The sequence below is a fragment of the Manis pentadactyla genome, chromosome 6 (genome assembly GCF_030020395.1).
Source record: "Manis pentadactyla isolate mManPen7 chromosome 6, mManPen7.hap1, whole genome shotgun sequence".
Lineage (NCBI taxonomy): Eukaryota > Metazoa > Chordata > Mammalia > Pholidota > Manidae > Manis > Manis pentadactyla.
In genome coordinates this window covers 103,310,490-103,333,484 of record NC_080024.1, presented here as the reverse complement: position 1 = coordinate 103,333,484, position 22,995 = coordinate 103,310,490, and the positions used below count along the sequence as shown (strand labels likewise).

Genomic DNA, 22,995 nt, shown 5'->3' with positions numbered 1-22,995 from the left:
ACTAAATCAGTCTTTTGTTATAGGACCATGTGCCATTTAATTCATCTTCTGCTTCTTAGTACCAGGCATGTACATGACATCATATCCTTTTCCATTTGTTAGTCTTGTCTGTAGTGTCCATTCTTCAATTTGCACATACGAATAAAGTGCTAGTAGCCCAAGAAACTTTTCTTGCCATTAAATGATTATGTTGCATTTTGATTGCAGCATGAAAGGCAAATTTGAATACTGAAACCATAAAGCAAATTAGTTAATATTTTCTTGATTTAGCTTAGACTATATTATTCAAGGAGATTTTAGTTGTTTGCTAATTTTCTGCCACAAAGAACAGATTAGGAATATCCTGATTCTTTCTAAACCCACTCTTGCACATAAGTGGGTGATTCATATAGGCTTATGACCATGATACATCTTCTGGATTCATCGCTCTGCTCAGGAGTTTGATTTCTAATGTTATTTCTTGTGTTCTGGTTTGCTGCTGTTGGCAGTGTTTTGGGTGGTTTTATTTGGTTTCCCTAATCAGAGATTTCAACAAAATCAGTCATGCTTCCTCCGTGAATCCTACATAAAGAACATAAAAACAAGTACTTTTTCTTTTGAAGATTAATTAAGTAGAAGTAATCGTTAGTTAAATTATCAGTTTTGGAATTTAAATGGTATGGTAGATTAAGTCTGTTAACTTGGATGCTTTTCATGCTGATTACATGTTCTTTTGACTATTAACCTATAGACCAGTGACTCTCAGCTGGGGCCAATACCTACTCTGTGGGTACCTGGAAATGTGTGGAGCGTTGTTGTTTTGACACAGTGACCCAAGGGCTGGGGCTTGTGTTACTAGCATTTGGTGGCTGGGCATGAGTGATACTAAACATAATGCAGTGTAAGGGGCAGTCCACCCAATCACGCTTACTCAGAATTCTTATAACACCCCCACTGAGAAATGCTGATACTTAAGCATTTTAATAATACTTAAAATCTCTTGAGTTGAACATATTCTAGGATCTTACAGTATCTTCCAGGTAACTTGATTTACAAACAGCTTACCACTTAATATTGGAATAAAAATTTGTCTACATTCTCTGTACCATCATAATATTTGTGGCTGTAGAATTCTGACATCACAGTGCTTCTCAAACTTTTTTTTATATGTCAAAGCACACCAGGCAGCACAGAAGAATACCCATGCCTCTTTAGGGGATGTCTTGAGGAAGAGATGACTTTAAGATAAAAATTTAAACCAACTTTGCATTTGGTTTTTAGATTGAGATTTAATTTATGTACAATAAAATATGCTGCTTTTAATTGTAACCATTATCTCAAATTAAGAATAAAACATTCCTATGGCCCCAGAAAGTGCTGTCATGCCTTTCCAGCCATTACCACTTCCAACCCCATCCATAATTATGGATTTGATTTCTATTACAGCTTAGTCTTGCCTAGTTTAGAACTTTATATAATTGTGGATCATACAATAATATATTCTTTTGTTTCTAAATGTTTTCACTCAACATACATGTTTTTGAGATGTATCACATTGCACATATCAGAAGTGCATTCCTTTTTAGTGCCAAGTAGTACTCCATTTAGTGCCAAAATACTCCATAATTTATTTATACTGGGGCTCCTTCCAATTTTTGGCTATTATGGAATAAGCTGCTATGAACATCCTTGTAAAAGTTATTTTGTGGACATATGTTTTTGTTTCTTTTAGGAAAATGCTTTAGAGGCAAATTGTTGTGATAGAATAAATGTGTATTTCACTTTATAAAGGACTCTAGACTGTTTTTCAAATAGTTGTACCATTTCACACTCCCTTTAGCAATATACTTTTACTTTTGGATGGTACCTTTTAGAAGAACAGATCGTTTTTGCTTTGACAAAGTCCAATTTATCATTTTTTTCTTTTATACTTAGTGTTTTCTGTAGCCTAAAAAGTTTTGTGTATTATAGTTAATGAAGATTTATCTTGGAAGCTTTATACTTTTAGCTTTTCATTTTAAGTGTTTGATCTGTCTTGATTTAATTTTTGTGTCTGGTGTAAGTACAGGTTGTTAGGAACGACTATAAAACCTAAATGTGATTTATTCCCACTAGGATGTTTAAACATTTTTAACAGGAAGGTATTAACAAAGGGCCACGTGGTGGAAGCTGCTCGGGCTGAGAGTGGGGGTGGGGGAATTGATAAGGGCCTGGCAATACCTGTTTGAGTTTTTTAAACTTACCAATATTAAGACAAATGTAAAGGAAAGATATAACCAGCTTAGGCGATGTCCGAGAAAGAATGTGAACCCTGTAGTACTTAGCCAATGAGGAACCAGGGGAGGGACTCACGTACTAAGAGATAAATTTTTGGCACCAAACTCCCCAGGTGTGCCTGCCCACCAGACACCCGATCTTGCAGGACCATCAATAAAGCCTCGCTCCACTGCTCTCTTTGTCTCCGTGTCCACTTACTGAATTTGGACCAGTGAATGTGTTTCTCACAAGGTTGAGGTTAACTTTTTCATATACAGATATCTTTATCCCATTTCTTGTAGAGACTTTCCCCATTGAATTAATTTATAACATTAAAAATTTTATATATGTGGACATATATATTCATTCTCTATTCTGTTGCCCTATTTTTCTTTACTCATGCCATTACCACAGGTTCTTGATTACTGTAATAATTTTGAAATTGGATAGTGGAAGTCCTACAACTGTGTCCCTATCAAGATTATTTTTGACTTTCAGGGTCCTTTGCATTTTCATTTGAATTTTTAGACTCTTCTTGTTATTCTTACAAAAATACGTAGGTATTTTTATTAAATGGCATTGACTATAGATCAATTTGCAGAGAAGTGACATCTTAACAATACTGAGGCACAGTATGAGCTTTGTGTATCTCTCATCTACTTCCATCATTTTTTGTTTCTCTGCAGTTGTTTTAGTTTTCCATTTTGAAGTCTTTCACATCTTTCATTACATTTATACATAGGTTTTTTTTTCAATGCTATTGAAATGGTATTTTTAAAATTATGCTCTCCAAAATTACACTTTTGTGGCTAATATAGCAAATTTAGTATCTTCCAACCTGATAAATTTACTTAATTGTTCTGATAGTTTTTTGTGTAAATTCCTTAAGATGTACTAAATAATTGTGCTGTCTACAAGTGGAAATACACTACCTCTTTCATTCCAATCTTTAAGCTTTTCATTTTATTTTATTTTTCTTGCTTTAGAGCAATAGCTAACTAACATCCCTAGTACTGTGTTAAATAGAAGTGAGGAGAGTGGACATCCTTGCCTTGTTCCTGATATTAGGGGAAGAAAGCATTCAGTATTTAACCCTTAAGTATGATATTGGCTAAAGGTTTTTCATAGAGGAAATTCTTCTCTTCCTAGTTGACTAAGAGCTTTGATGATTGTGGGTATTGAATTTTGTCAGAGCTTGTCAGAATTTACTTATCATATTATCATATGAGTTTTCTCTTTTATTCTCTTAGTTTGATAATTTATATTGGTTTTTAAATTTTAGCCAGCCTATTAGGCAACCTTTTAATCCTGGGATAAATCCCACTTGGACATAATATAAAATTGACTGTACATTTTACTGGATTCTGTTTGTTGTTCATTTATTGAATTTTTTTCATGTGTGTTCATGGATATTGATCCATAATTGTATTTTCTTGTAATGTCCTTGATAGTTTTGTTTTGAGTTATAAATATTCCTTCTTCCTGTTTTTTGGGGTGTGGGGGAGGGTGTGTAAGATCTGTTTTTTGTCCTCCTTAAATGTTTGATAGAATTTATTAATCCAGGCGTGGAGTTCTGTATGTGGGGAAAACTCAATATTGTCTTAGTTTTTGGAAGTCGTGTTTCTTAACAGATTGTTAGACTCATCTAGGTTGTTGAAGTCATTCACAAAATTATCCATTGTGTCTCATCATTAACTTTTTAATGTCTGTAGTGATGTTATCCTTTCTTTCATTTCTGATATTGATAATTTGTGTTTTCTTTCTCATCTCCTGATCAGTCTAGATAAGGGTCCATAAGTTTTATTAATCTTTTTCAAAAACAAACTTATGACCTTATTTAAAAACTTTGTCTATTTCCTATTTCATTGATTTCCAGTCCTATTATTTCCTTTTCTTCTACTTAGATTCAGCTTAATATTTTCTTTTTCCAGCTTCTTAAGATGAAGCTTGGGTATACCTTTTCTAATATGAACATTTTAAGTTATAAATTCCCATTAGCTTTTCTGCTTTAACTTCACTCCTTTAATATGTTGGGTATGTTGTGTTTTTATTATCATTAAGTTCAAACATATTTCCCAGTTTCCCTTTTGGTATCTTATTTGACCTACAGACTTTAGTAATGTGCTGTTTAATTCCAAATATTTGGTGTTTTCATTACAGAAAGAGAACATGATCTGTGATTTCAATCCTTCTAAGTATATTGAGACCTGTCCTAGCATATCATTTATCTTAATGAGTATTTTTTGTGCATTTGAGAAGGGAGTGTGTTCTGCAGTGCTGATTCTAGTGTCTATAAATCTATATCCTTAATAATTTTTTTGGCTTGCTTGTCACCATCAGTTACTGAGAAAAGTGTAAATTGTTTTTTTTACTACGGTTGGGCATTTGTTTATTTCTACCCATCAATTTTAGCTTCTTTTATTTTGATGGTCTGTTATTAGGTACCAAACATTTAATCTTTCTGATGCATTTCCCCCATTAATCATTGTGAAATGATTCTCACTTCCAGTAAAATTCTATGTCTTAAAATCTGCTTTTTTGATACTGTTATAGCCACTATATAGCTACTCCAGCTTTCTTGTGCCTACTCTTTGCATGGTTTGTGTTTTTTCTATCCTTTTACTTCCAGCCTTTCTATGTGTTTATCTAAAGCCAGTCTCGTATGAGTAGCATATAATTGAGTTTGGGATTTTTATCCAGTCTGAAAATTCATTTGGGTTATTTAAGCCGTTTACATTTAATATAGTTATTACTATGATTGGATTTGAGATTATCATTTGGTATTTATTTTTGTTTCTCCGTTTCTCCTTTCCTGTCATCTTTTGAATCAATCAAATAGTATTTTGGTGTGCCACTCTGTATCCCCTATGTTTTTTTAAGTATACCTCTTTTATTTTGTTTTAATGGTTGCTGTATGCATCCATTTAAAAAGTGTATCTACCCTTAATTGACAACACTCAGCCTTGAATTAATACCTATAACATATAACATGTTATATAATACATATAAAATGGTTTTACTGTATGATTCCATTGCACAAATTCCTCCCATCCTCTGTTCTATTTTTGTTACCTATTTTATTTCTAGTATGTTTTAACCTCCATAGTACATTATTACTTAGTCATATATTTCTTAAATAATTTATGAAAATAAAAAGTTTTTTTATATTTACCATTTCTAGTGCTCTTTCACTTTTCCTGTAAATTAGTATTTTTTTCTAGTATCATTTTCCATCAGTCTGTATGCAGCTCACCAACTCTAGAATTACCAGAGATTTAAACAAAGCAGCTATTAATACATTTAAATGTATTAGTAAATTGACCTTTTGTTGTAAGGCTCAGAAACCATGCTGATACTGTAGCTTTTTTTAACATTCACAGTCCTTCAAGGATAAAATCAAAGCTGGTTCTGAAAGAAAAAAAGAAAAAAAAAACCCTGGCAGACCTTTGAAAAAGTTGTCATAAAATAATAGATAAAACTTAACTCTAGACATAGTTTTACTTGAGTTTTTGGAGGACTTGGTAAGTGTCTTAAAGGTTAAAGAAAACAACCATAGTATAAAGAGGAACATCCTGTTACTGCTTTCCAGAGTGGACTGTTTCTTTGGTTATTCGCTGTTCTTGTGTATTGTACTACTTAGGGGCTGAAGCACTCTCTGTTTAAAGAGTGTGGCAGAAAGTAGCTTTTTAAGCAAATCTCATTTGGTTTAATTTGGCCGGGATGAGTAGGTGAGATGAGTTGTTAGAGGGCTGAATAATGTATAGGAAGAAGCCATCGACCCACTTTACAGCTTTCTCCCTCATTTATTTGGTTTAAATCTAAAAATGACAGCAGGAATTTGATTTCAAAGTTCCAAAAGCCCATAATGTGGCTCATTTTCAATATTCATTTTCATAAGTGGTATTTTTGGGTAACACTGTGCACATCAGCCTAGTACAAACATTGATTGGAAACCAGCTAAGTGCCAAACACTATATAAAATATTCACAAGTACACAATCTGTCCTTTCTAGTGAGTGAGAAAGACAGACAGTAGTTGCCTTGCAGTGAATAAATGAGATGGCGAGTGACATACAGAGCACAGCTGAACTGCACGGAGTTGTGCCAGGTCCATCTATGTTGCAAATGACTAGATTTCATTCTTTTTTATGGCTGAATATACATTGTGTATATGTACCACATCATCCTTATCCATTCATCTATCGATGGACATTTAGGCTGCTTCCATATCTAGGCCATTGTGAAGATCATTCCCACTGCAATGTGAGCGATATTAATATTGGAAATAGGGAGTTTTCTTAAAAGTTTGTTGAAGTAATCCAGGCAGAAGATAATGGAAGTAAAAATGTAGAAAGTAGATGATTTGGAAATTATTAGGAGGTACAACTGTTAAGAAGTAACAGATGGAATATATAAGAAAGGGTTGAAGAAGACATCCATACAGTTTTCTGCATGGGCGTTGGAGGCTAACGGTGTTACCATTCCTTTAAATAAGAAAGAGAAAAGGAATGATTTCACTTACATGTGGAATCTAAAACACAAGCAAGTAAACAAACACAGCAAAACAGTAACAGACTCATAAATACAGAGAGCAAAGTAGTGGTTGCCAGAGAGGAGCAGGGGTTAGGGAAAGGGTGAAAAGGTGAAGGGGATTAATAGGTACAAACTCCCAGTTATAAAATAAATAAGTCATGGGGATGTAAAGTACAACATAGGGAATATAGTCAATAATACTGTAATAACTTTGTGTGGTGACACGTAACTACACTTATGACAAGCATTTCATGATGTATATAAATGTATCACTATGTTGTACACCTGAAACTAATATTGTATGTCAACTATACTTCAATTAAAAAATTTTTTCATATATGAAAAAATTAAATTGTAAGGGCATATACACATTGGGAAATCAAATTGCCATTAACACAAATGTGACTTCTGGTGAGATGTTCTAATCTGACAGATAATGACTGATGGTGGGATTTTGTCTTCTAAATTCATGATCTCTTTTTCTGCCTTGGGAAAGCACTGAAAATGTCATAATGGTATATATGGTATTTGAGATAATACTTATTTAAAAAATTTTCCGCTGACTGCAAAATTTCCTTTTGGATAATGATAAATAATTTGCATTCAGATGTACACAAAATGCAATAAAAATAACTTAATATTGTAAAAAATTAAAATTAAAAAAGATGCATTTTCTTGAGGTTCGGTTTACATACAGTAATGCATATAGTTTGTTTGATGAGTTTTGACTATAAATGCACACACGCACCACCACCACAGGCGGCATACAAGGCATCTCCATTACCACAAATGGTTCACTTGCTGAACCTCTTCCCAATCTAAACACACTCCTCAGCCCAGGCTGCAGGCAACCAAAATGATCAGCCTCCTATCACAAGGGAGTGACTCCTTCCTTGAGCTCATGAAAGTGGAATCATGCCGCAGGCACCCCTGTGGGGTTCGGCTACTCTCACTCACCTCCATGTTTTTAGTCTCATCCCCGTTGTTGTGTTTCTTTTGCAGACCGAGCAGTATTCCTTTTCATGGATACATCACAATGTGTAATTTGTTCATTTGCTCACTTGTTCTTGGACATTTGAACTTTGTCTGGCTTGGGTATTGTGCATAATACTTTCATGAAAATTTGTGTACAAAAAAAAGAAGAGAGGAGAGGAATAATGATTTGAAGCACATTGAATCTAGGACACATTCTGTCAGAGACTGCACTAGGAAACTGGGCAGTGAGGTCTGGAATTTAAGATGGGGTTCTTCCAGAGACAAACATGGGGGATTGTCATTCTCATGGGGCAATCAGTGTAATCTTTATAGCTCTCATAGTTACACAACTAGAATTAGGACTCAAAGTCTGTGATTACATGTCACATCAGTCTATTGAGAGATATTACTTCTATAAAAGAAAGACTGTTGAAACACAGATACATAGAAGTGACAAATTTCTAGGGCAGAAGTTAGCAGGCAGGGTTGTCAGTGCTCTGAAATAAAAAAAAGAAAAGGTGATGAGAGATCTGTTGCGTCCAGAATTCTCCTTGTTGGCCAGCAGAGGGCAGTCCTTCTCGGAGCGCAGCATTTTCTGCTCTGCACGTTCTTCAGGCCTATAGAAGCTCGGGTCTTTCGAATATACATTTTTTGCGTTCCTGTTATACAAGGCCAAGCATCCAAGGTATTTTTATTTATCCTTGCTTCCAAGACTTAGGAGATATTCAGTTCTTGTACTGGGGCCAGATCTTCATTCCATCCATGTCTAGTCCTTGTTTCCTCCCTAAAGTTTAAGACAAGTCATCCCTTAAGAGCTCCCGTGGTAACATTGGGTTAGGTTAAAATCAGGCAGAGAGTCTGAGAAATGTAATGAATCTTGCTTCCTTCTATTAAAAATGTCCAATTTTTGTTCCTAGTTAACTTTTAGGATTCAGGCTCACATTTGTGTTTTCCTAGTCTTACGATTCAGGGAACAGAATAGAAGAAGTTGACATTAGCTTTAGAGACAGGATTCATAGCCTTGGTTGATTCTGTAAAGCAGCAGCCTCCTCCACTGTTCAGTTTGGAGGAGCCTGTGACAAACTATGCCCTTCATTCACCTGCCACATGTCTGAGATGCCCATTAGTCTACCTTTTAGCTTTAGGTATTCAGAACCCCACTAAAATTAAAATTTTCATTGGGAGAAAATTTCAAGGTGACTGAGGCAGGACAAATTATTTCTTTAAGTTAACTAGGACTTAGGAGAATAAGACACAGGCAGAAAAGTTTAATTAGTTCTAACTAGGGGATGGGAAGAGATTCCACTGTTCCCTGATTATAAGCCTTCAATGCCACCCAGCTGACTAGTGAATTAATTAATTTTAAATAAGGGTGAACATTTATAGCATGTATACTGTATGCCAGGCATGGTTCTCATTTAATCCGTGAGCCAACCCTATGAGATAATTACTGTTACCATTCCTATTTTGCAGATTAGGGAACTGAGGCACAGAGAAGTTAAGTGATTCGTCTGAGGTTGCTTATGGAAGAGACAGCCGGTGCGTTTGCCGCTTTTCAGTCCTCTTGTGTATCTTACACTGCCTAGCACAGCTCCTTGACGATAGTAGATGCTCAGCAACCCAGTCAACTTTTTAATTGAACCAGTGCTGGGCTGACATGAAGCTAAGTTGTCTTGATGGCAGCTCTTGAAACAGAAGCCCATGTGAGGCCACTGAGAACCTCAGCAGGATTTGCGAAGCCCCTGGCTCATAAAGATGTTATTTCTGCTTCTCAGTTAACATGGCAGTGATATAATTTAAGAAAATGTGGAAAAAGAAGTAGAGAAGCTTTTAAAGGTCATACATCACAGCACTAGTTCTATTAAGTTGAGGGAATAAAAATTTGGATAACCGGTTATTTTTAATTACTTACTATCATTCTCAAAGCAGTGTTATATCTCCTAAACTCATAACCGATGGTGTTCAATTTTTTCATATTAAAATAGAATTCCTCAAAACTTGTTTTTAAAAAAATAATCAATTTTGTTTAGTGATACAATTGAACAAATAAATAAAAGCTAACTTAATGACTTGGCCATGTTAGAGATTGTTAACCTTTAGGTCTGATTATGCTTTCAAGAATATAGGTTGTGCACTTGGTAAGTGAATTCTTTCTTTCATTTTCATTGAACTTCATCTTCTGTTTCACCCCCCTTTCATCCAGGTGCAGAATGAACATGAAGGACTATCCTCATGTAGAAAGTCGATTGGGAAAACCCTCTATTTCAGAAATAATAGTACATTGTCACAAGTCTTCTTTTCTTCTTATGAATTACAATATCTTAACTACATTAGTGTTCTTTGGCATTGACTGTGTAATGTGGCCAGAAAGCAGTCCCAGGCAACCTTGGAGAAAGGACTTGGGGTGGAAGAAATGTAAAAGGATAGTGAAAACCCAGGTTCGGGCTTTTATACCTTAAGTCAGCCATGCACGTTCCACCCTCTTTACCGTGGGTAACTGAGAGGCAGCTGATTATTCTGGCCAGGTCATTGTGAAGCTGGCAAGTCAGCCTGTCGACTCTCCCAAATCATACGCATAGGAATACAAATGCTATATCCAGGTTTAAGAAAGACTGACTTTCTGAGTCACTATTTGGGGGGAAGGATGTTATCACCTTCATAAAATTGTGAATTATGAAAGACATTTCTGTTGGGTCACTGAAAGCCCCTTGGGGTTTGTTTCATTTATAACATGGCCCTGGGCCTTCTGCTGCATCCTGTTGGAGTGACCTCCTTCTCAACCCTGTGCTGGCAGCTGGAATATGGCTCTTTCCCCCGGAGCCTCTGGGCTTGTCACATGACAGACATGAACCGTGACCCCTTTGTTCCTCACCCAGATCATTTGGTTTCTTTAATTTTTTTCTGTTTTACAATTTGCCTTATTTTCTTTCCCCCTTTTCCCTCTTTGCTCCCCATTTTATTTTCTACCTAGACAAGGCTTTTTGGGTAGCAGTTTAAATTTTTTTTATTGAAATAGAACATCGGTGCAGAAAAGTACGCAAATCAGGCTCACTGACTTTTCACAGCACACTCACACCCATGTAGACAGTACTCAGATCAAGAGAGCATCCCCAGAACCCTGTAAGGCTTCTCCGGTCCCCTCCTAGCCACTCCTGCTCTCTCCTAAGGGGAAGCATTATCCTCATTTCCATAGCTTTGAACTTTATAGACATGGAGTCAAAGTGTTCATTCCTTTGTGTCTCTGGGTCCTTTCATTGGCGTTTTTGTGGTGGTCATCCAGTCAGTTCATCACTGCCTTGTTGCGTCCCGTCTGTATGAACATGCCCCGATTCCTCTAGTCTGTTCTTGGGCGTTTGGATTGTTTCTAGTTCAGGGCTATTATGAACAGTAGTGCTAAACGTTCTCATACATGTCTTTTGATGAACATATGACATACTTCTTGGTATTTACGTACAAGTGGAACTGCCAGGGCACAGTGTATCCATCTAGCCATGTAATGTGAAAGCTTATATAAAACACTAAATGACTGATTTAGGCAAATTCTTGGTAGGAAACATTTATAAACATACATAGATTCAATTTAAAAATTGCTACTCTCTGCCCATGATACCTTTTATTAACTTTATTCCTAATGTATTCTTATCCAGTTTTCCAAAATTGAGTTGGTGGACCCATTCTTCAAAAATCTGAAGAAAATATTTTGATGGTGATAATCCACAGGAGTTAGGATTATAACTGAGCCATACCACCTCTCGGTGTGACACTAGCAAGGAAGAGTGATAGGCTTGTACTTGTCCGCCACACGCAGCCCAAGTCATTTGGTATTTGAGCAAATTACATTCGTTACCACGAGCCCTGCAGAAGTGGTGAGAGACCAGCTCTCTACTGCGGAGGGGCTCCAGGAAAGGCAGCCAGGCAGTTGTGTAGCCCAAAGTAATCTTTTACCTTTTTTTACAATGTAGAATTTTCCAAAATTTGTGCCATGAATGCTTTGAACAAGTTAAGTATAACAAGTACAAAAATGTGAATATCATATCATATCCCCCCAAAACTGAATAGTATCTTTTAAGGAAATTTTATTTGACAATCAGATAAAGTGATATTGTGAATCAGTTATTCTGTGAACATGCATGGAATTAAGTTGACTTGTTTTGACCCTGGTGCTTTGGAGACCTTAAAAAGGATTTCTCTCCACACCATCAAAACAAAACAGAAAATCCCCAAAATACAAAGGGAATAATTAACATTTGATGGTTTTAAAAGGACAGTGATGGAACCAGAAGATTTGTTTCCTACATTAGGTAAATGTCTTTTCTCGTGTAAGTCTTCTGGGTTGAGAACGGAGAGTTGTCAATCCTGTGGAGACACCAAAAAGTATGGTGTCATTTTTACAAAGTGATCTTTTGAGAATTCTGTATTTCTTCAATTCTTCTTCCAATCTTTTTTTAAACAGTGGTATGTAGACATGCTGCTATTTAGAAAACTGTCTTAATAGAGGTGTATTGTGTTTCATTCATTTTTGAATGACATTTAGAACTTACAGTGGTTCTGTTTTAAACGAGAACATTGAATTCAGAAATAACTGCTGGTAATCTGTATTGGCCTGTGCACTCTGCCGAGCTCTGGGAGGCATGGAGATGATAGGCCGTGTGCTCAGACAGTGTGTTCTAGTGGTTATGAGGTGGTGGCATATGTGACAGCTGTAATACTTTGTGAGGTGACTGCCATAGTGAGAATTCCTTGGGAAGGAGGAGGGCAAGTGGACCCATTTGAAATAGGTCTTAAAAGATGAGGAGAGTGGCCTGGAATGGCCTTTTGCTAATCTTTGCCTATTGGCTGGAGTGAAGATGGTGCGTGAGGAGAAATGGGAAGTAAGCCCAGAGGGAAGCTGGGGGCAAGTTTGTACCTGATTTGGTGGGTGATACAGCACAGTAACTCAGAGCGCTCTGGAGCAGACGAGAGACTGAGTGCCGTTTTAGTGTGCTGCGTGACCCAGAACAGCTTGCTTGACCTATCTCAGCTCAGTTTCCTCATCTGATAAATGGACAGAATACCGTATAACTTGGAACAGTGTTGTATGAAAGAAAAGAGACAATGTGTGTAAGGTGCTTAACAGCTTTCAAGATAAAACAAGTGCTTGAGCCCCTGCTCTGGACAGTGGAGAGCTGCTAAGGATTTCTGAACCACAGAGTGGTGGTGGGATCTGACACATGTAAGGCTTTTACTTTTATTTTTATAACTGACATTCAAAAGACAGCACACACTTAAAGTGTACACTCTGATAGGTTTTTACATATTCATACACCTATGAAATCATTGCCACGATCGAAATAATGACCACATCCATTACTCCCAAAAGTTTTGTCTAAGGCCTTTAAATAGGAAAGTCTTTCCTGCAAGGCACAGCAGAGATGGAGCCAAGTAGAGCCGGGAAGTGGAGATGTCCGCTCAGAGGCTGCGGCCACGGTCCAGATGGGGGAAAGAATGGGTAAGGTCATGAACTAGGTGTGGGAACAGTCGGCCTCCCCTCAGGACTGGGCTGCTAGGGGACAGGGCTGAGCCCACTGCAGCGTTACATTATCTCCAGTACCTGACTCAGTGGCCAGGGGCTGGGGGCTGTCATGTGTGGAACTAACAGGTCTTCCCTTTATGAAGGTTGCTTATTTTAAACTTGTTTTTCCCTTTATTCTGTTTAGGGCTTAAAAGACAACCTTCTTGCTTCTGGGACATCTAGCCTGACAGCCACCAAACAGTCGCTTCGCCCAAGAATCACGAGAATCTGCCTCAGGGATTTGGTATTCTGTATGGAACAGGAAAGGGAGATGAAGTATTCTCGAGCTCTCTACCTTGCCCTTCTGAAGTGACCACTGCACTCTCCATCCAGAGCCTTGCTGTTTACTGCCAAAGAAGATGCAGGGGGCATTGTTGCACTGTCCTCAAATTTCAGTTCCTGGAAAATAATCACCAGTAGGGAAGACCATTGTTTACAGTTAGAAACTTTACTAAATCTTACACCTCTCACGGGATTCTTACTGACTAGAATTCAGCTTTGTCTTCTGAAAGTTGGTTATGAAATACAGTTTACCCAGAAGTAGACATCTGCCTACCTGTGCATTTAATTACAGTTAAGGCCTGTTGGGTACTACCTGCTTCATGGCAGCCTGTTGCCAGGTGCCGTGTCTCTCCCTAAGACAGCCTGCCCTGAGGCGCAAGGGAGAGGACAAGTCCATGCTTACCAAGGAAACCATATTTCATCCCATCCTGAAACTGTCTCAGAGTGGTAGGTTTTCTGCCTGGAACCAAATATTGCATAGCTAATTATGACAGTCACCTTCTGTAGTTGAAGGTGACAAGCCACAGAACAGGGTCTGTGGTGATTGGTCAGTGGACTCCCAGTGTTGTCAAAACATAGACCAGTGGGCATGGTATGCGTCTGCGGTGGTGGCGCTCTGGTTCATGCCACCATATGCTTGTGATGCCAAGGGAGGGGACAGCCTTGCCAGGGAAACCTTAAAATTGAAACTGCTGGTATACCTCATGGAAAAGTGGGAAAGGTGGAAAGTATCAGAAAAAGAAGGATGGGGACTTGTGTTCCAACTGAGAACAAGAAATGACAGTGGCATCGTAGAACAGGAAATGTGCCATGGTGCTGCGGGTGCCTAATGGGCAGAGGAGGAAGTGGGGCTCCAAAGCAACTGGCATGTGTTCTGTTCACAGGAAGAAGGTCACCGCCCAACCAGAAAGGAAGATGTGTCACACATTTCTAAATTACAGTTCTTCAAAAGAAAGAATTATTGTTTTAAATCTCAAGAAGTTTTGTAAAATCTTTGTTTACCTTAAGTTTTAAGCATCCTGTTGCATTTAAAAAATCCTGGTTGATGATTAGAAATTTTTAACAGTAGGACTCCGTTTTGGATTCTACACTCAAAAGGGAATGTCAGCATCTCACTCTTGAGATCTTGGCTCTAAATATATTATGAGAAGCATGTTACATATACTCATCTGAGGAGGAAGCTGATGTTTTGCAAAGCAAACACTTTTTATTTCTTGAAATTCCACTTTTGTGGCATTGTAGCTGGTAAAAAATAATAGCTGTAGTTAGAATCACATACAGAAAGAATAAATAAATCCTCCAAGACAATTTTTTTAAAATGGGAAAGCTGTGCTACTTAGAACAAGAATTCAGGGGAATAAAAATTGTTCCTTTTCATCCTGTTCTTCCCATGAGGACTGTTATTTCCATATTCTATACTATAGTAAGTGTTGAATTGGCCACATTTTTTTGTCTCAGCAAGCTATTATGTAAAATGCTGTAAATTATGTGTATGTTAAAAGAGTGCTTTCAGGGAGATCAATATCTACAGTTGTTTTTGTATATTTAAATGCTTAGCTTTATTTTTTGGTAAAGTGCAGCGTAATCCCATATTGTGTATAATCTTATTGATCAGCTGTTAAAAATTATTTCAGATACTTCATTAAAATAATTATTTTATTATAATAATAACTTTGCTCAGTCATTGACTTTGAAAACCAGGGTATTTAATAGTCAGCCCCTGAAGCTGGGGACTGGGCAGCGGGTCTTTCTTGGCTCTGATTGTGACTTACTTTGGAGTGTCAGCATTTGGGTTCCAGAACCTCACTTCAGATCCCAGTTACTTTGTCACTTTGTTAGAAATCGCTGTAAATTTGCACGCTATTTGACTCCTAAGGAAAGCCAAGCATATTCATTACACAAGCTTTTCTTGGCCCATCCAGGTTTTCTTACTAAGGTATTCTTTTCAAAGCTTATTTTTAATACATGTTTTTAAACTTTGCCTCGTGGAGAACATCTCACACACAGAACCAGTGCACTGTGTCCAAGGTATTCTAACACTCAGTTTGCAAACAGAGGCCTTGGGGGTACATTGGATCTGTAAATGCATTTCTCTGTGACTCACACAACATTGCTGATATTTTAGTTCATGAAAATCTGAATTTCCACTTCTGAAAAATTAGAAGAACTGGAATCACTAGGTGTGCCCTTCTGTATGGATCCAATGCATGTCTGTCCCCTTGAGATGTGGGGGTGTAGGTTCACCTTCTTTGTCTGATCTCTAAGCCCTGGAGTTTGTGACCTTCCATTTTCAGTATTTATCTTGGGGGAGGAATAGTCAAAGGAGAAAATACTAGAAATTCTCCATCTACTTTTTTTTTAGCAACTTTATTCAGACATATTTTACATATAAAAATTGACCCAGTTCATTTATTTTTAGTATGACTGATCGACCTTTTAAATTGTTTCCTCCTGACTATCTTTAAGATTCTTCTCCTCTTAAAAAGAAGTAAAGTTTAATATTCTTCTAAAGTCTATATTTCTTAAAACCTACATTTGAGGTAAATTTTATATCACTCAAATTTTGGCAAACCTTTTTTTAGAATTAAGTCCATTCAAACTAGTTATGTCATGGTTGCAGCAAAGAACACAATGTTAAGGTATATTCTTCAGAAAAATGTAGAACCAAGATCTCAGGCTGATTAAGTTGGACTTTACGTCTGCCTAATTGTACAATGAACCAAGTGTTTAAAAAATTTCAACTCAGTGATTCTGCAGGAAATAAAAGTATAACGTCATATGCTTATATATGAGATGGTAGCCAGTTTTTATTTTTATTTTTGTTTTTAGCGTTACTGTCATTTCATGTACTTTCACACCTTGCTTCAGTGAAATGACAGCTCTTTGTGTTTAGATGTAGGCATGATTTACATCTGATGCCAATATTTTTTTCTTTTCATCCACTTCTTAGTATTTTCATTAGTGTATTTGCTTTTTCACTAAAGTTGTTTTACCAGTTGGAAATTGGTCCTCAGTAGAGTATTTTTGCCACATTTTTCTTCTGGGAAACATTGAGAGACTGTGCTCTTTAAACCTTAAGTGTTTGCCACCATATACTTGAAAGCTGAGTAGTCAGGTGAGAGGAACAGATCGGTAAATATGTAAACCCCATACTTTGAATATTTGTGGGAAGAAAATATTCCCAAGGAACTCATTTTGAGACTTTTGGCTTTGTTGGTATACTATGATGAGAGCAATTTTAATGGCAGCTTCTCCTTTAATAATGCCAGGTTGATATCTTTCTAAGGTCTCTTACTGTAGGTGGTATTTAGGCACTATTGTCCTGGGTACCTGTCTTGGTCTTGCCTCTTTGCCAGCTGTGTAACCTTTATTTAACTTCTCTTTGTTTCCTCATTTGTAAGTGATAGTATGTATCTGTGAGGTCATTGTGAGAACTTAATTTTCATATGTAAAGTCCATAGAATAGTGTATCACATGTGTGTTAGTAATGGGGGTGGTTAAGGTTGTATCAATTCCCAATGGCATAACTCTGCCTCCTGCCTACCTCCAATGCAGTATTGTATAAATCATAGTCACTACTTGAATGCATGAACCTAGTCTTATTTGAATACAATAATCTAAGATCATGCAAAATTCTTAGTATTACATTGGGGATTAGAGGATGGGAGGCTAAGGAGAAAGGTATGATACTACAGTGGAGTCATTAAATAGAGTAATTCTATGTCCGCGGCTTTGCCTGATAAGTCTCTTGTAGGGTTGGAAGCAGTAATGAAGCCATGGTATTATTTCCAAAATTTTAATTGAAAATATTATAGATAAATATGGTGAACATTCAAACGGTGTAAAGGAACATACCAAAGTAATTCTCTAACCCGTAACCTGTAGACCTCCCTCATCTCATGCTCCGCCCCCTAGATTCACCCACTTTACAGTTTCATCTCTTTGCAGACGGACACATAAGCATATAGTTGTATATGCCTCTTCATTTGCGTGTGGCAGCATACTGATCTACTCTTTGCCATTTTCTCAATCCCGTTATTCTTAATTCAGCTGTACTGTGTTCCAGGCCAGGGGTCCTAGTAGCATCTTGCTATAACCTTTGGGAAAACAACACATGAGCTTTTCCTTGGGAGTTGTCACAGATTTTCTGACTATTTTGTAAATTTTACTCTTTCACTGGAAGAATCCAGTCACATCTGAATGTGTCAGCAGTGTTCCTCCACCAGCGAGGCATCATGCAAGCAGCTAGTGGGGAGAGGCAGGCGGAGGAGGGAGGGTTACCAGGGAAGAACTGAGCGTCCAGCTGTACTGAAGCTTCACTTCGCCCTCCCACACGAACACTGGTCTTGGAAGCCAACCTGAATCTAGGATTACTCAACCTCTTTTCTGTAACATTTATATTCACATTCATTAAAAGAGTGAGGACAAGATCAGAATAGGGATGCCCCACAGCGAGGCTCCTGAAGCCCATGCCTGGTGGGCTGGCACGCGGTGAGTGCTCATGTGTGCGTGAGGCGCTGGGGCGGCAGGGGCCCCAGGTGGGGGTGGACCGCCCCGCCCACCAGTGTTGCCAAGTAGCGCGGACTTCCCTGCAGGGGAGTAATAAATACATAGTAGGTTCTCGTAGGTGTCTTTGGCAAAAAGATAGTAACTCCAAATGTAGCGATCCTGTTTAATCTCTCACAGAAGAAATAAAATTTGAGCAATGAAAAGAATGGATAGGATTTTTTTTAAGTCATATTCTAAGGGAAAAGGTCAAAAAGCGAAAAGATAAAGTCCTTTTAGGGAAGTAAACATCTAGGGTGGCTGACGATGGTAGTCTTGTGGAAGAGAAATGGAAGACAATTTTGGAAGTAGATGAGGATGATGAATAGGGTTACCCGTCCCAGATTTCAAAAGACACAAAAGAATATTCAGTAAAGTTCCACAGTTTTCCCTTCGATACACATTCTTCATGATTTGTATTTCCAAGAAATTATAGAAAAAGACTGGTAAGTGTTGCCTGAAAGCTCATCACCGCAAAGACTTTCCCCGTGATGGTAAGACTGACTGATAGGTTCTCATCACAGAAAATCTGGAAAGTCAGTTGATTTCGACCCTGGCAGCCTTGCTTTTCGGGTGGGAATCTGTTCTGTTGTGTTTGCTGTTCGGTGCTTCAAAGCCCATGTCCATCGTGCGATGGCGCTCTACGCGCCTGAGGCCCGGGTCCATTTCCGCTCCTACACGTTCTGCCCCCTTCTGCAGGCTGCAGGGCCCCGTTCTCCAGTGTTCGTAATGTCGATTCTAAATGCTCAGTATTTTAATTGCTGCCCCGTTTGTATTCTACTGTGCTAACGGCCACGTTAAAGCACAGTTCCCGTGCAGCACAGCAGGGTGCTGTTGCCAGGAGAGCGGGTGCATTGCCCGCTAGGACAGAATTGTGGCGCGGGCGCTGCGCTCAGAGAGGAGCCCCTGGAGCAGCGCCGTCCTTACCTCGGAGCTTGTCAGGAGCACAGGAGCTCCAGCCCACCCACTCCAGCCCTGGGGATTCAGAACAGCCTGGGAGGAAGTTCCGGAGGGGAGCCCTGCACTCACTCAGGTTTGAGAACCACGGCCCTGTCTGTGCACCTGGGGGCAAGACATTACGCTTGTTCCGCCGTGTGTCGTCTTGTCAGTGTGGGCCTCTCATCGTAGCCAGTCACAATCATTTACATTACATTTGATTCTGTCGAGTATGGAGAACATTTGAGTTCACGTTACAGAATCAATTCTATCATTATCCCCCTCAGCCTAGGGTCACCCATCCAGTTCGTGAGCATGCCGTCTGTGTTCCCTCTACGTGCCCATAAATGCCTTCCACAAGGCAGGGCCAGAAGGTGCCGAAGCCTGCTGCTGTGCTCCGATCACCCCATTAGCACTGATGGCCCTCTAAGGCCCCCTGGGCCGGATCCACCGGGGGTGCTAGTGTAGAGTCCACCGGGGTTTCACGTGCGTCCCTGGAGAACTGCTCAGGTGTACGCACACCCAGCACCCTCTCAGTTAACCAGCACAGCAGCCATCTCAAAGGACAGCATGGCAACTGTTTGAAGATCCTCATCTGTTACAGGTTACAGTGGGCCCCCACCCCAGACTCCGATGTGACATCCAAGCCCCCAGGATCTCAGACTGGACTGTGTCCGTGGTCGGATCTGCCGGCCGGGGAGAGGCCTCACAAGAACCCCGCCCTGTGGATATCTTGATCTTGGACTTCTAGGCTCCAGAATCATGAGAAAGTGAATTCCTGCTTGAGTCCCTGTTGGTGATACTTTGTTACAGCGGCCCCAGCAAACCGGGGCACCACCTCCTGCCTCTTCCGCTGTGGCTTTCCGGTAGAGTGGGGCACCTGGGCCTGGCCAGCTGCTCTGAGACGGTGCCTGCCTTCTTGGCTGTGTGAGAACCGGGGGCATAAATGATGCTACTTCTAAAATGCCTGCAGGGAGTAAAGTCAAGTCCGGGGTGAAGTAAAGGATTGCTTCAAACAAAGAATGCCCCAGCGTCACAAGGTGCAGAGGAACGCAGGTGTCTGCATTCCTGAATTTAATCAGAGCTTATAGGGAGAGTCAGAATACAGCCTCACTTGAGCTGGGCTTCTGGGAGAATGAAAACATTCACCAGACAGCACAGGCTCTCGCAGCCCTGTCATCTTGTTCCCTTGATGTCACAATCCCTTTCTCTCAACTCCAGGGCTTCTGGAGGTGCCTTGGACACTCTGCCCCTGCTTCTCCTTCTAACCTTCATGCTCCTGCTTGCTCCTGTTGAATGCGTCCTTATTGACATTTCTGCATCTGGGCACAATTCTCTGGGTATCACAGTCAAACCTCCCAGGAGAGGAAGTGGTCGTGTCTTTTGAATGCTCTTCCTTTTGGACATTCATACTTAGTGAATAGTGATTTTGTGTTAAACTCTCTGGAGTCAGGCTGGTCACCAGTGCAGACAGCTGTGGCCAGGAGAGCAGTGTCACAGGTACAAAGCAAGACACGCCCCACGCAGGGAAGTGCCCTTGACGGTGTTGTTTTAGAGGGAGGCTTTACACAGTGGGCATGCTGCACCTTTGCCACTCAAAGTGTGGTCCCTGGGCCGGGAGCACAGGCCTCCCCAGGAGTGTGTCAGCTGCAGAACCTTGGCCCACCCCAGCCCTGCTCAGTCCGAATCAGCATTTTAACAAGATGCCAGGGCATTTGTATGTGCATCATAAGTTTGGGAGACACTGCCTAACCAATCCTCTCATTGATTTTTAGTAAATCTGAACTTTTTTGTCTTTTAGGTTTGCTTCAAACTGCATACCACTCTGGGGCAGATCAGTTCCAGGCTTAGGGATTTTAAAGCTGTTCTGAACCTTAGCCATGTATCAGATTTCAGAACAAGTTGAAGCCCAAAGAGATGAGGTAGTTTGCATTATGCATAATTTTCTAGGAATACTGGTAATATAAAAATATATTTCTTAGGCAACCTGGCAGTGCTGAGTCAGTTTCTGAGCCAGGTAAATGTAGAACTGGGCCTACACTGATGACGGTAATGGATGTGTTAGTTGGCTACACACAGTAACTGTGTTAACATTAACTGCATTAGTGCAGTGGAGGGTTACAGAGAAGATGGAAGGATTGTCTGCCAAAGAGCACCACCATTCCTCCAGTAAATCCTTGGCACTTTATTAAATTGTTAAAGTCTGTCCCATTCTAAGCAAATTCTCCCACATCTTTAATTTTTTAAATTTCCACTCTGACTCACATCAGAATGCCCTGGCCCACACAAGTTTTTTTTTATTAAGGTATCATTGATATACAATCTTATGAAGGTTTCACATGAGCAACATTGTGGTTTCAACATTCACCCATATTATCAAGTCCCCCCAGCACACTCCATTGCAGTCACTGTCCATCAGCATAATAAGATGCTACAGAGTCACTACTCGTCTTCTCCGTGCTGTACTGCCTTTCCTGTGACCTACCTATATTATGTGCCACACAAGTTTTTAATCTAAACAGACACCATGATAATAAACTTATCTGTAGCAGGAGAACTGATAGCAATAAGAATAATGATAGCATTTTGGGGTCTGCTGTATGAATGAGCTATGCATGTTGTATTGATATTATGGGTCTGAAAATATGTGCCATTACAATCTTGAGAGTTTTCTCTGATTAATTTTCCATTTGATTCATGCATTGATGTTACATTTCAAAATATTTTTCCTAAGTTTTGTCATGGCCATTGCTCATTTGGTATTTACCTACAGAATGTCCATTTTACAGAGCTCTGGGGGTGATGGCATTGTACACACACTGAGAGGGATTTTGCAAAGTCTGGCATAACACTTCATTTTATAGGTGAGGGAAGTGCCCATAAAGGTTGATGGCAAAGCAGACATGGGAGCCCTGGGCACAGCTGACAAGCTGCTCAGGTGTCCCCTCCCTTGGGCTGGGAGCTCCATGGGCCGCCTGGTGAAATATTTACCCCTGCTCCGCAGTGGTAGGTCTCAGCTCTGGCTCTTCCAGGTGCACAGGGCTCTGGCTTGTAAGCTGGATACACTTCACACTAGTGTTTTCCCTCAAAGTGCAGTCCTGCTGCCCTTGGCCACAGGCTTGTGTTCGTTAGTTCTGCCAGGCGTCCAACCAATTTGGTGCCTGTGGTGGACCAGGCACTGCCTCTCATACAGGGATTCCAGGATGGAAAGAGCATGCACCTGCCGCTAGGGGCTCCCTGTGTGCAGTGACACCCGGGAAGCAGGTGCCAGGCACCACGCAGCAAGGGCAGTGGTTAACCCCAGTGCCCTGAGAGGTCATTGTTTGCATCAACCTCTATTTTCTCACCTTTTGCCTTTTCTTTATGAAAAAGAATAAATATCAAATAACTTAAGGATAATAACATTGTAATTATCACATGGCCACTGTACCCCAAGCACTGTGATGGGTAAAGAGATGAACCGCATGGGGGGGACAAATCTGTCACCAAATCAGTGCATGGCTTGTGCCAAGTGCTGTGGTAGGACACGTGCAAGGCTGCACAGCAGGGCCTGCTCTGGAAGAGGTGGGACGGTCTGTCCTGACGAAGAAGGTTGTCCAGGCAGGCAGTGTAATCGCCAGGACGTGTCTTATTTGGGGAATGGTTAGTTTACTAAGGCTGGAACATGTCCGGTGCAGACGGCAGAATGACAGCTTTTGTGAGCCAAGCTCAGGTACAGGAGTTGCCAGGACAGTTGTCAGAGCTCCCTGCTGATCACATAGGGAATGTATCCCAAACTCCCTTCATTCTGAAGCCCTTTAAATGACATAAGCCGATGGCACACACAGGCACTCTTGAGGAGTGGGTCCTGCTTGGATCTAAGTGCAGGGGGCCCTCAGCTTCCCTGTGGTCTCTGCTGCTGCCCAGTGTCCCCAGCACCCCAGCCCGCCCGCACCTCTG

At 40.0% G+C, this 22,995-nt stretch overlaps 1 protein-coding gene across 1 annotated transcript in view; it reads left to right on the top strand.

Annotated features, from left to right (window-relative positions):
- Positions 1–15,374, top strand: part of TAF4B (TATA-box binding protein associated factor 4b) — a 117,198-nt gene extending 101,824 nt beyond the window's left edge. Inside the window, exon 15 of the mRNA XM_036914257.2 lies at positions 13,439–15,374. Within this exon, the coding sequence (XP_036770152.2) occupies positions 13,439–13,606 (168 nt within the window). The 3' untranslated portion in view covers positions 13,607–15,374. The remainder of the gene's footprint in view (positions 1–13,438) is intronic.
- Positions 15,375–22,995: the final 7,621 nt, after the last annotated feature.